This window comes from Dermacentor albipictus, chromosome 6, assembly GCF_038994185.2.
Source record: "Dermacentor albipictus isolate Rhodes 1998 colony chromosome 6, USDA_Dalb.pri_finalv2, whole genome shotgun sequence".
Classification (NCBI taxonomy): domain Eukaryota; kingdom Metazoa; phylum Arthropoda; class Arachnida; order Ixodida; family Ixodidae; genus Dermacentor; species Dermacentor albipictus.
In genome coordinates, this window is record NC_091826.1 from 67,429,755 (window position 1) to 67,442,334 (window position 12,580).

The window sequence follows — 12,580 nt, forward strand, 5'->3', positions numbered from 1 at the left end:
ATCAAAGTACGTTGCACACTGGAAGCGCTATGAAGCCCTAATAAAGCGTGTTTTGACGTGGTAATCTTAAGACTCCAAGTTGGAGTTGTAAGTAACCAAGTGAAGTTGTTCCGCAGAAAGCATGCAGGGCAAAAAAAGAACAATTACACTGCGAAAAGCGCGGACTGATATTTTAAGACCGCACTGCTTGCGAAGCCTCCGCATCGTCGCGGTCAATATTATGTATGACGTGGAGTACAGAGTCAGTGCTCTCAGGCTGTTGTTGACTGCGAAACGTCTCCCCACAACGTCCTTAAAATACGAATGCGTTTGGAGGTGTATGCATGGCTAGATCATTGGGCGTGGCGTAGAGCCGTCCCGACTATTTTTCCGCAATCGGCGGCTCGCGACTGAAACAACGCCCGCTGTCCCCTTGCCCGGAAGCACAGTCACATGCGGGGCTCGCGCACATGTACGTCTCCTGACCTGCCTTGATGACGCTGTTATCACGCAGCGCCGTGCCATCTAAATAAATGCATATACTTAGAACTGTCGAAGTGGGTAAAGAACTGTGATATGCTGGGAGAACATCAGAGTGGGTCCAGGCTAGGCAGACGCTTAGACAATAGTATGGTTGTACTAACTCTGTGCATAGAGATTTCAGTAGTTCAGAATAGAGCTTTATGAGTAGCATTTCCAGATATTAAGCTTGCCTGCGATAACGTAGACAGAGAAGTTAGGGGGTACTCTTAAGCACGAAGGCATAGATGACGACTTCGTTGACTTGCTGAGGGAGATGGGAGATATGTAGAGGCAACCGAGTACAAATCGTATGGGAAGGCCGGAAACGAAATGAAGTGGTGGACGTTCACCAAGGGCTGAAGCAAGAATGTCTCCTGTTTGCATTGTTGTTCACGCTGTATATTAAGGGCATAGAAAGACGATTAAAAAACAGTGAATTTAGGTTTGACTTACCTTACATACGTAATGGACAAATGGTGCAAACGAAGGTCCCTGGACTGATGTACGCGGACGACGTAGTGCTACTAGCCTTCAATGCAAGGGATACACAGAGACTTGCGAATAGGTGTGGCAACGCAGGGACAATATAGGCCTTAAATTCAGCAGAGCGAAACGGAAAATTACGATTTTTAATGAAGAGACGTGAAAGTACTCGGTATAAATTCAACAGCAAGTCATACTCATAGTCAAAATTGAAGAAAATGCTGTTTTATGCATTGAAGCACATGCCAATGCATATCGTCGGACAATTTGAAAATTATTACTGGGAAACCGGAACAGCCCTAAGAATTCTTTCCGAGTATATACGCCTCACGGACTCACCGGCTATAGTTCGTAGATTTATACATCTGGCGTAGATATTTCAATAAAACGTTAGTGTGGGTAGTTATATTATAATTTAAATAGCCATTTCCCTTTGTCGCAGTACTAAGGGCTGCCTCTTCCAGTAATTCAGAAAAAGGGATAGAATTGTGCTGTCCACCTGCGGAATTTTTTAAAACCTTTTGGACCTCCTGAAAAAGAACACCCGGTATACAGCTTGACGTATACGTAAACAAAGAAAATAATGACTCAAGCTTCCACCAAGATAACCTTGAGGTACAAGGGAAGAGTAATGCAGCAATACTGAACCACAGAGCACTCTGGGGCCACAATATGACGTGGTGCGTTGAATTCGGAAAGAAGCAATGGTGTCACCGCTAACGTTTGCAAACGCCATTCTGTGCATAAAATAAGATACCTTGCCGGGGTTGGAACTTAACCGAAAATTGCCGACTACGGCAAAACCACAAATTAGGCAGCACTGGTTGCCACGGTTCGGGACTGTTTGCACTCAGAGAAGCGCCGAGCAAAATCGGTCTTCAAGAACAACTCAGGAACATGGATGAAAATACACGGGCCACTAAAGTGCGCAAGTATCTGCACCTGAAAAGCATGGACACAGAATGGAGGAAGATGTCAAGAAAGTTGATAAGCAAGTATAGGGTGACTGAAACTTCAAATAGGCATCCAGAAGTCATGAGAAAGAAAGTGGGAGAAACAAAGACACTGAACTGAATGCAAAAAATGGCAACAAAAAATACCATGGAGATTTCAAGAATGGAAAGAAAGAAATTAGAAAAAAAATCTGTACAATGGCACAAACGAGGGTGTATTGCTATTTTAGGCTGGAGCTGGTTTCCGAAGGAGGAAAGCATACCGGAGGAAACATTCGCACAAGGGGAGGCATGTGTCTGCTGCAGCAAGCATGCAGAGCCCACTCAGCCCATCCCAATCGAATGCGAAGGTGCTCAAGCAGTGAAACCGGTAGGTATAGTGCACCGTCCAGGGACGCTTATATTTGAAGTGGATGGAAGCATCAACCAGTCAACAGCCGAGATAACCAACAAACGTTTAGAGTATTCGTGGATTTAAAAGCAGGAAAGAGATTGATACCACCGGATCCATTACAGGCATAGGTCACGGTGCAATGTAGATAGAGAAGTTTCCTATCGGGGCCCAATTCAAAGGGATGCCAACAAATCGTCGTCATGATCATCATGTTTATCATGTTTCACGTTCTACGGCGAATTGCAGCGTGACAGCACGGGATGCCTACCGAAAAGCAGGACCACCAGTTCTCCCGAACTCATCTTCCTCTCCTATCCACCCTCCAAGCTACCTACTACCTAATACTTTTCATACCTAATCGCCATCACCATATCTCGCCTCGCATTACTTATTCTCGTTGCTATCCAGTCCCGTTTAATTTCCTTAAGCGCCCCAGCGTTAGCTATAACCCCCAGCCTTTATGTTAAGGCCCCTGGGTAATATAGCAATTGGGTGAGAGTTATATTTCGTTTTTTATTGAAATAAAACGATTTACATTATATGTGTAGTTTATATATATATATATATATATATATATATATATATATATATATATATATATATATATATATATATATATATCGTGCGAAGCACCATCGTACAATTGAACAATTCATAGATACAATTTGGTGGTTAAATTCGTTCTAGTCCGATGCTGCCCATAACAAAAATTAGGCTGTAAGCGCAGCAGCGTGAGAAGGTGGGCGTGAAATTTGAAGTGGATGGCCGATGCGTTGCGACCATGCGCGCCGCGTACAATCTAAGGTGCGTGATGAAGGGAGCCGCATTTAAACACTTACGGAAAAATCATAGGCAGGCAGTGCCACGATGACAAGCGATAAGTAGGTGATACGCCGATGTCGTAGGAATAGGCAGAATGGCTTGACGGATTTGAAGCTTGAAGCCGCGGGGAACAGCTGAGGTGCCGTCAGGGCAGCTGGTGAATCTGTTACGGTGCCTACACACCTTTCTCTTTTCCACGCATGCGATACCGCCCCACCCCCCCTCCGCTTCTTGTCTGGTTTAGTACAGAATGAATCAACTAAACACTGAGACTGGAGACTTACGCATGCAGCATCGCATCAGCGACAGCCGGGCGTGGTTCTCCTTGGTCTGGCAGCGGCTCTCCAACGGCATGCCTCCCGCTCGACAGAGGCCGTTCTCTCTGGCCAGCTGCAGGATCTTGGTCATGCCCCTCGAGTACGAGTACGTCGGCAGCAGCCGCAGTATCTGCAGCGCCGCGTGGAGGAACGTGGCGAGCGCAGTGTCGCTCGCGTCGTCGACGAAGTGGTGCTCCACGAACACCGCACCCAGGCAGCCCGCCGTCGCTGGTGGGACATGCAACGGTGCGACATACAATCAGGAAACACAGTTACGAAGTGTAAAGGGGCACTAAAGCCAAACTATACATCACGTTCAGGCCGCAGAATAGTGGTCGAAAGTGTTTAAAGCGTCAGCTTTTCTAAGAAAGTTATCCACGAGATGGCGCCGCGAGCGCAGAAAAGGGTTCGCGCGACCACTGCAGAAATAGGGAGCGATCTCCCAACTAGGGATACATATAACGTACGGCTTGCACTTATTGACAGTTGCCCTCCGATAATAAATACGTGTGCCTTAAGGTTTTGCATGAACATACAATCTGGCAGCTTTCTTTTTCTAAATTTATAATGTCGTTTAGAGAAAGGGAAGCACGAGGGGGGTTGCAACAAAACTCGCTGATGAAATTCTCCAAACCACTCCGCTGGAACTACCTGCAAGAACATACTCTGCTCTCCGCGCCTTCGGCGAAGTCGCCAGCCCGGCAGCGCCGTGGATAGAGAATGATTCTCGACACAGCCACAGCGGCGCCTGACTTCCGAGTCGTACGACGTGTGCCCTGTCACCATTTAGCTTGAAGTGAAGCTTCCAACATTTTTGTCGAGCCGGCTCGGGTTCCTAAAAGACTCGCTGTTTTCATTCGTGGCTGTCTCGTCAACTAAGAGCTCTCTTTCTCCGATCCAAACGTTTCCTCTCGTACGTTTCATGCCCCAATGTTATGCCACACACTAAACTTTTTTTACACCCTTATGGGTGTTAATAGGGTGCTTTCGGCATTTACACCCATGCCCACACCCTTTTAGCACCCTTTTCGACCAAAGCACCCTATCACTAGGGTGTATACCATACATAAGGTGTGACTTTGCTCTAAGAAGGGTGTTAAATCGACGCCTGTAGGGTGTTGAACGTATTGATGCATAAATCTGAGTAACGTGTACACGTCCACGCATTGAGCAATGTGTGTATGTATTGCATTTCTAATGCGAAAGCGTTTCATGGCCTTTCAGGTAGGAAAGGTGGCGTTCTCCGCAACAACAATCCATACGGGACCCTGCTCATGCCAATCTTGTCATTTCCCTTGAAAGCAGTCAGAAAGCATTCAGAACCGCGCCGCCCGTTTTATTCTCTCAAATTATTCACTTCATTCTAGCGTCACGTCCATGAAAAGAACACTAGGTGAACCTGACCTTTGGTTACGTCGAAAATACTTTCGCCTCTGTCTTTTTCATAGAATATGCTAATTTAACCCTTCTCGTAAAGAAAATCTTTTCACCACACCAAGTTCTCGTCTCGCATCGACCATCAACACAAAATTGATGTGCCATTCTTCCTTTTTCCAAGAACAGCCACTGAATGCAACCGCCTTCCCGCCTCCACAGTCTCAATTTGTGACACCACTAATTCAAGGTCGCCGTTCAAATTATCTTATGGTTTCATTTTCTATTCTTGCGTTGCATTGCAATTATTGCATATTTTCACCACTTCTTTCTGTTGTGCCTACTAGGCCTTGAATGTATGTATAATAAATAAATAAAATGTGAAGTCATCACTGTCTTGTATGACGTCAGTAGTGATACAGAAGGTAGTAAATACAACAACGTTAATTATGAGCAATTAGTGGTAAATAATGTGAAATAATGTGAATAAGGGTGGAATAAATTGGATTAAGGTTCGTACAAACTATAGCATGGTGGATTACGGGACATTAAGGTAGAATTGAGAAGAACACGTGACAATGTATGAACTAACGTATCATGGTCACGTGACAATTGCAAGTGTCAATGCGTGAAGGGATTAAGTTTTCGCATTCCTAAGTGACTGTCGATATTTCATCAAGGATTCTGATGTTACTGGCATGACGGCCACTCCAAAAATGTATCGTCCAGAAAAAGAACGCCCTTTCACTTACAATTCCATTATGATTATTTTTCGTGCTTACAGGAATATTAACATGCAATTAAACACTTCTAGAAAAACTGCAGTAACAGAGCGAGAACACGAGAGCAACTTGCGCAATTCTGCACTAATATTTCGGTGCCCTTAATAGCCCAACAAAAAGTGGTAAAATGTAAGAAGCTGTTTAGATACATTGCTGAACAAACAGGGACGTGCTGTTAGACGAGCCTCTGCTGTACAATGGCATCAACGTACAATTTGCATGGTGAATCCATAAAAAAGACTTGTAGAGGCGAGATCACGTTGGAAGTTCTCAAAGCCGAATTTCCACGTACCTTGCCTAATTCATTCAGAGGTTTACTAAGCTACTGATCTGCTTTCTAAGTGCATCCTCAAATACAGTTTGCAAGGCTGAGCCTATAAGGGGCTGGTGTCATCAAAGCTGTAATTTCTTATCCAGAGCATACGCACTTGCAAACGCAGTCTTCAGTCTCCTCATGAATATTTACGCGTCGCTGTCGCACGACCAAGATGTGAGCGTCTTTATCGAGCCACGATATCGCTGAAACTACGCTGTGACCTCGCAAAGTTGCTTCGTTCGGACGCAGCGAGTAATCTAATCGCACCAGCAGAAGAGCGCCGATCGTCTCGCTCACGGTCCCGATTTGCGTACTGTACCCTAAGTGATGCAGCACAGACTGCGCCCCCACCCCATAATAAAATGCTCGGCACGAAACGTAGTAGCAACTACCAGCCTCACCGCTCTAGTTAGAGATCACAACGAAGCAGCAGCAAACAGGCGGCCCTGCGAGCACGCAAACCTGTCAGAATAAACGTTCAATTTGCGCGGCCGCCCCATGCCCAATGAAAAGCGACCGGAAGTGACGGGCGACGCTGTACCATCACTTCGGCGCGCGGCAGGACGGGAAGGCGGAAGCTGCGCCATCATGCTAGTTTTCGCATGCGTTCGCGTCTCCCGCTGTGCGAAATAATTTTAAACGTGTGATTAGTTTTGCGCGTGGGGTAGAAAAAGATGTGGCCCTTGCTTTGTGTATTACTCGTGCCCCACTTCAAAGCAAAGCGTTCGTACGCACTGGAAGATGGATCCACGAAGGCTGAAACGAGAAGTTGCAACGTGCCCGGTCGGTAGTACTGGCATGATGGAAATTTTCAGGCAAGTGCCCGTTTATTTGGTATTTGTTTTGTTCGCTTTAGAAATATCTCACTGTGATCTCGTAGCATAATTCATAATTCGCTAATGTAAGAGGAAGAGCAGCTGCACTCCTACTAGGCCAAGTTAACTACCTCGAACGCGTCCCGTGTGACTAATGTTTGTCAAATCTACATCGGGCTTGGTGCGCCTGCATAGTTCCGCTTTGTTTCTCAGCGCTTGAGCATTTATTGATGCGATTCTCTTGTGCGTTCAGCGCGGCTGCTTGTAATACGATCGTTCGCACTTAAGTTAAATGTGGTCGACCACTTTTGCGTCGCGTAGAAAAAGGACGACTGGCTTATCCACCTTTCGAAAGAACCGGCGCGGTATTGGTTCTCCCTGTTGCGGTCGCGTGCTGCTGTTGCTGCTTGCCGGACGCCTTCAGCATTTTTTCGGCTCGCTTTGTCTGTGCGTGTGCTCGCGCTCGGCTCGATTTGTGTGTGCGTGCGTGTGTGCGCTCAGCTCAGCTCGCTTTGTGTGTGTGTGCGTGCGTGCGCTCGGCTCGCTGTGTGTGTGTGTGCGGGCGTGCGGGCGTGCGGGCGTGCGTGCGTGCGTGCGCGCGCGCGCGCGCGTACAGTACATGCCGGTTTGTATGGGCCGGCGTGTTTGCGCGTGTCTAGTGCGTACGTGTTTTGTGAGTGTGTTGTCTGTGGCTTGCTGTGTGTGCGTGCACGTGTTAGCGTGTCTGCCTGCATGCATGTATGTGTGCTTGTTTGTGTTCATCAATGTGCGCGTGCGCGCTTTTGTGTCTGCGCTTTGAGAGTGCGTATACTTGTGTGTGCGTGTGAGTGCGTTTTGTGTGCGTGCGTTTGTATTGCATGAGGCCGGTAGAGTTTTACTCGCAATAAAACTCTTCCGATTTGGTGCAGCGAGTGTTCCCGCCTGAAAGCAGAGTTTGGTTTCAAGCCACCCTGGACAACTACTGTATGAGGCGCCGTTTGTCGGGAGGACCAGTGGGAAGGCGCCAGGTGTACGCTTCGTCCTTTTTCCTCCCATGCCCTGATGAATCGATATCCTTGATTGTTACTGTGAAAGGAACGTTACATCCAGAGCATAAATAAATGATTAAGAAATCTGGTAGTGTGTTTCGCCATTACACTAATTCCGATCTTAAAGACGTGGATTTCCCATTAGCCCACATTTCTTTTGATGCACACAACCGCTAAAATTGTTAGCGGCAGGTTATTCGAGACGTTCCACGTATATAGCAATTGTCTTCAGGAGCTTTTTTGCATTTTGAAAATTTGAAGTGTTGTGCCTTAGAGGTATCATATACAAGCTTTAGGTCTCCGGGTAGTTTGCATGCCCTTCGAGAGCTGTCGCCTATAGCCCTATTGAAATTCGTAACTACAGTTTGGAGCACTGGGGAAGCTAGAAGGCTTATCGTGGCTCTCGAGAAAGTGTTTAAGCTGGAGGTGTAGGTTGAGGAGTTTGGAGTTCTTAACACAAAGGATTTTTTATGCCTTAGCAGTAGGAGTGACACAGGATAAAAAAGATGTATGTGTGTCAAGCGTAGGAAGCTGCTCATGTGGTAGAGGCATGTGTGTGTGTGTGTGTGTGTGCACCCATGCATGCGTGCGTGTGTGTGAATTCGCTCCTCAAAAGGGAGTATGTGTGTAAGTGAGCTACTTCATTGCTGGTCTGTTTGCCAAGAACTGGCAAGAAAACACAATAATCAATTTAACTTGAAATAATAAACTTCAAAGCGTACTGGCGACAGCAGCATATGAGCATAAGAGCATGCAGCTGTGCGACAATCTTAATGCATGACTGCAACATCTGGAAGGAGGCTTCTTCTTCAGTAAGCAGCACAAAGACCATATTCTTGGCTTTTCTCGTGCAAACCAAAACGAGACTCATTGCCAATGATCTTGTCTTTTGCTCCAATAGCATTTGTTTATCTTGTACTTAGAGCGTCGTTTCTCGCAGGTCGTGCAGATGGTAGCAGCAATTTCACAATGCCCAGCCTTGGCGCCCCCCCATTAAGAGCAAGCCACTTGCGTTCGCCTTCAGACAGATGGTTAATGTCTTCTTGAAAGCGGTTGAGAAGACAACATTGTAAGTAGATATAGTTGTGTAGTGTAATATACTAAGTCAAGTTATAATATAAAACTCGGGCTCCTTGGCCGCCTAAGCTTGATATGATGTGCAGTTGTCTGTGGTTGTAAATATTGCCGATGGTACAGTGCATACTGCAGGTATTACTGCTGATCCAAAATATACATTTGCATTTTCTTGATGGTCTTTCATAATGAGGATTTTCTTTGTGCAAGAATATTCACAGAATGCCGGGGCATTGTAGCATCATATTCTTTATTGTGCATTCACTGCTAATTTCGTATGACCTTCCTGCTACCAATTTATTTGCAGGAAAGGAATGTTTACTCTCTGCAATGAGCTTCTTATTTGCCCATTGCATTACACTCTTCTACCTTTAATTTATTCCCATATAATTATCAAAACCTTAAAATTTCAGCTGTTTCTATTTTGAATACCATATCAAAATCAAAATGCACTGGATTGCAATATAGACTGCAAGGAACTTGAAGAAATTACAAAAAACCAGGACCTCTCGGGAGTGTTAAAAGAACGTTTCCGCAGGTAATGTGCCTAATTGTACTGAGCTAGCTGCTCATGAAAATTGCAAGCATATTTCATTTCACACAGTTTTGCAGTATATAGCAGGCCTATCATAGTCTCTAAGCACAACCTTACCTCATTTGCATCATGAAAATGTCTCATACTTAATTTGGAACAAGTTTTGAACAATGAATGTTTCATAATTTTGAAACTACACAAAGTATTGGTTGAGGCTAGACAGTTTTCAAACAACTTGAACATGTGGAACCTAGCCATTAGAGGACGGAAAAAAAAGACATGCACAGGAGCACTCATTGAATAAAATGTGATGCTTGTGGTCATTTCCCACATGGCAAAATGTACTTTTAAGCGAGAGAGGGCAGGTAGCCAACTTACAACCATTGTGACTCATGCGGGTAGTAGCAACACAGGTTGAGAAATGGTTGTGTCTCTGAGGTTCATTGAATATGTGAAAACTCATATACAGTACCCCCCTATGGGGGTGTTAGATATGGAGCTGTTTCCTGCGATTACTTCGAGTTCCCCAAACCACATCGGATTGCAGCACAGCTAATTGAGGAATGCAGAAGCAGGAAAGCGCATTCCAGAGACGACACGTGCAAACAAGTTTGCGACCCCCAGGTCGTGTCCCGCCGGGATTAGAAGGGGCCCTGGGACAATGGAGCTCATTCGACCCCCTTCGTCTTTGAAGAAGGCTGTTGCCACCGCTGCGGAGCCAAGTCGCCGGGATTTGCAGGTGGGCGTCGGACAATGGAGCAGGTGCAGCCCCCCTCCTTCTCCGGCCTAGAAGTGATTGCCAGTCTGCGTGGCAAGACCGCAGAGAGCCCCGACAGGTGTGCCCCGCGACACGGGCGCCTACCATTGGCTGCAAGTGGCGTCATCGGAGTGGACTCTCCCATTGGTCAAACATGACGTGACTTGCAGTGCTCGAAGGGCTTATAAGAAGCCTTCCAGAGAGACCTGAAGATTCTGGGAGATGCCCTGATTCCCTGATTCACCTCTCTCGAACTTCTTGCTGCGGGCCGCAGCGTCCGAGTTGCTGCTGGCCCGTAATGAGTGTACGCCTGTTACATGACTCTCGCGTCCCCTGTTTATAATGTAGAATAAATACTCCCAAGTTCTGGGTTTTTCATCCCGGAGTCCGTACTCCAACCCCTACATCTGGTGGCAGCGGTGGGATCGCCTCCGAATACATCAGCTGGTGGCAGCGCTACGAATCAACCTTCGTCGAGAGAGATCGTAAAGAACCGGGAAGAGCGAAGAAGAGAGAGCCTTCGTCGAAAGAGGTCCGAAGAGACTGGGAGAATCGAAGAAGGAGCGAGCCTTCGACCCAGGGAGTCCGGAAGGAACCGGGAACAGCGGACAAATGAACCGGATGGCGGGGTGCTGTAACCGTAAGTGAGCGCGTGGTTTTTTTCCTTATGATTCGCCAGACTCAAAGGTTGTGTGTTCAATTTTGATAGTTCTGGGAATCGGGAATTTGTTGCATTGTGTGTTTGCACCAATTAATTAAGGAAAACAGTTTTAACCACCTGTCGGGGCAGCTGCCATGGATCTTAGAAGGTTGACGAGGTTAGACTTGTTGTTGGTGTGCGACGATTTGGGAGTTGAGGCGGACGAACGGATGGAAACGCCAGCTATCATAAAGGCGATTAACGATAGTGGCAATGATGATGAAAGTATTAGGCTTGCTTGGGAGGTGATACAGGAGCCACGGGAGCGTGTGCGTCGTGTACGTTTGCGAGAGCGTCGTGAGCTTAGGAGTGAGCGTCAGCGTGAAGAACGCGAGAATGAACGGAAGCAGGAGCTTCAAGAACTTACTCTTAGGTGTCAGCGTCACGAACGTGAGAAGGCACGCGAACGTGAGCGAGAGGAAAAGTATGAGAGAGAGAAGGCAGCACTGATCAAAGAGCTACAGTATTGCGATCAGTTATTGGCACAGAGACAACGGCTGTCTGAGAATTCTGTAGGTAGTACAGAGCGAAAGAATGAGGCAGCATCGAGCAGATTTTCGCCAGAAGCCGACGAAAAGAGTAGTGCCTGTGAGATTGGCTGCCGATTCATAAGTGAAGGGAAAACGCTAGCTGCTAACGATGCCTTAGTGGCAACAGAGGCCGTTAAAGGCCGTAGTGAGAGCGACGAGGTGCTGTGCCAACAGATGACTGTAGAGACAGCTAGGCCAGCTGCGAACAAATTGGCACAGTTACCGAGCGTGTGCGTCGCTGGTAATGTTAGCGAGGTTGCTAGCGAAGAAAGGGGTACTGCTGACCAGACAGAAGCGAGCACCCATGTAGAGCCAGATGTGCGTGCAGAAATGAAGTGCGAGCTGGACGATGCAGTTGAGAATAGTTCTCGGGGTGGCGAGCTCCGTAGCTCACGAGAAAACAACTGCATTGTTCAGGGATCGGTGCGGCTCTCCGCCAGTCTAGATAGCCTAGAGAGGGATGGTTCAGTTAATAATCATTCAGACTGTGCGCGTGAGACAGCGATCGAGACCGACGGACTGTGTGTCGATGCACAGCGTGAGCTGGGCAATGCAGTAGAGGGCAGTTCACAAGAGTGCGAGTTGTCTAACTCGAGTAAAGCCTGCTGCATTGCTCCAGAGTCGGTTGAGCTGTCCGCCAGTCGAGGCAAAGTGAGAGTAGATTTAAATGTAAATCACTCAGACTGCGCGGGTAAGAGGCCGATCCGGGCCGACGAAATGTGTACCGGCCAGCACGAGGCACGAGAAGGCGACATGAAGGCGAGTGCGAAGAGAAAGCGCCGTAAAAAGAAGCGCGTTAAAGACCGAAAGACGGTAATTAATGTAGCGCCGCCAAAAATGGCGAGAAACCCAAATGGGCAGGGCGCGAGGAGAAAGGTGCGGTCGTCACTGACGATGTTGACGCTTCCTAAACGTTCGAGCCACAGGTCAAAGGGGGACCGCGAAGAATGTTCTGCACGGACGCGGACAAAGGGCACGAGGCAGTTAAGCTCCTCGTCGTTCCGTAGTTCTTTTCACAGCTCAGCGTGCAGTTCGAAGAAACGCAAGGTGGCAGGACGAGACCAGGTGGGGAGTGGCGACGCGGTCAATCGAGGTCCTGTTGAAAGCGGGGCGCGGGGACGCAAATTGGCAGGAGACCGTAACGTCTTGGGGGAGCTGATAGTGAATCAGCCCTTTTGTTGTCTCTCGGCAGCCAGAGT

The 12,580-nt window shown here is 47.4% G+C and overlaps 1 protein-coding gene across 3 annotated transcripts in view; it reads right to left on the reverse strand.

Annotated features, from left to right (window-relative positions):
* Positions 1-12,580, reverse strand: part of LOC139061146 (phospholipid-transporting ATPase ABCA3-like) — a 131,574-nt gene that overhangs the window by 25,012 nt on the left and 93,982 nt on the right. For all 3 annotated transcript variants that reach the window (XM_070540769.1, XM_070540768.1, XM_070540767.1), the window contains one exon: positions 3,438-3,698. In XM_070540769.1, coding sequence (XP_070396870.1) covers positions 3,438-3,698 — 261 coding nt within the window. The remainder of the gene's footprint in view (positions 1-3,437; positions 3,699-12,580) is intronic.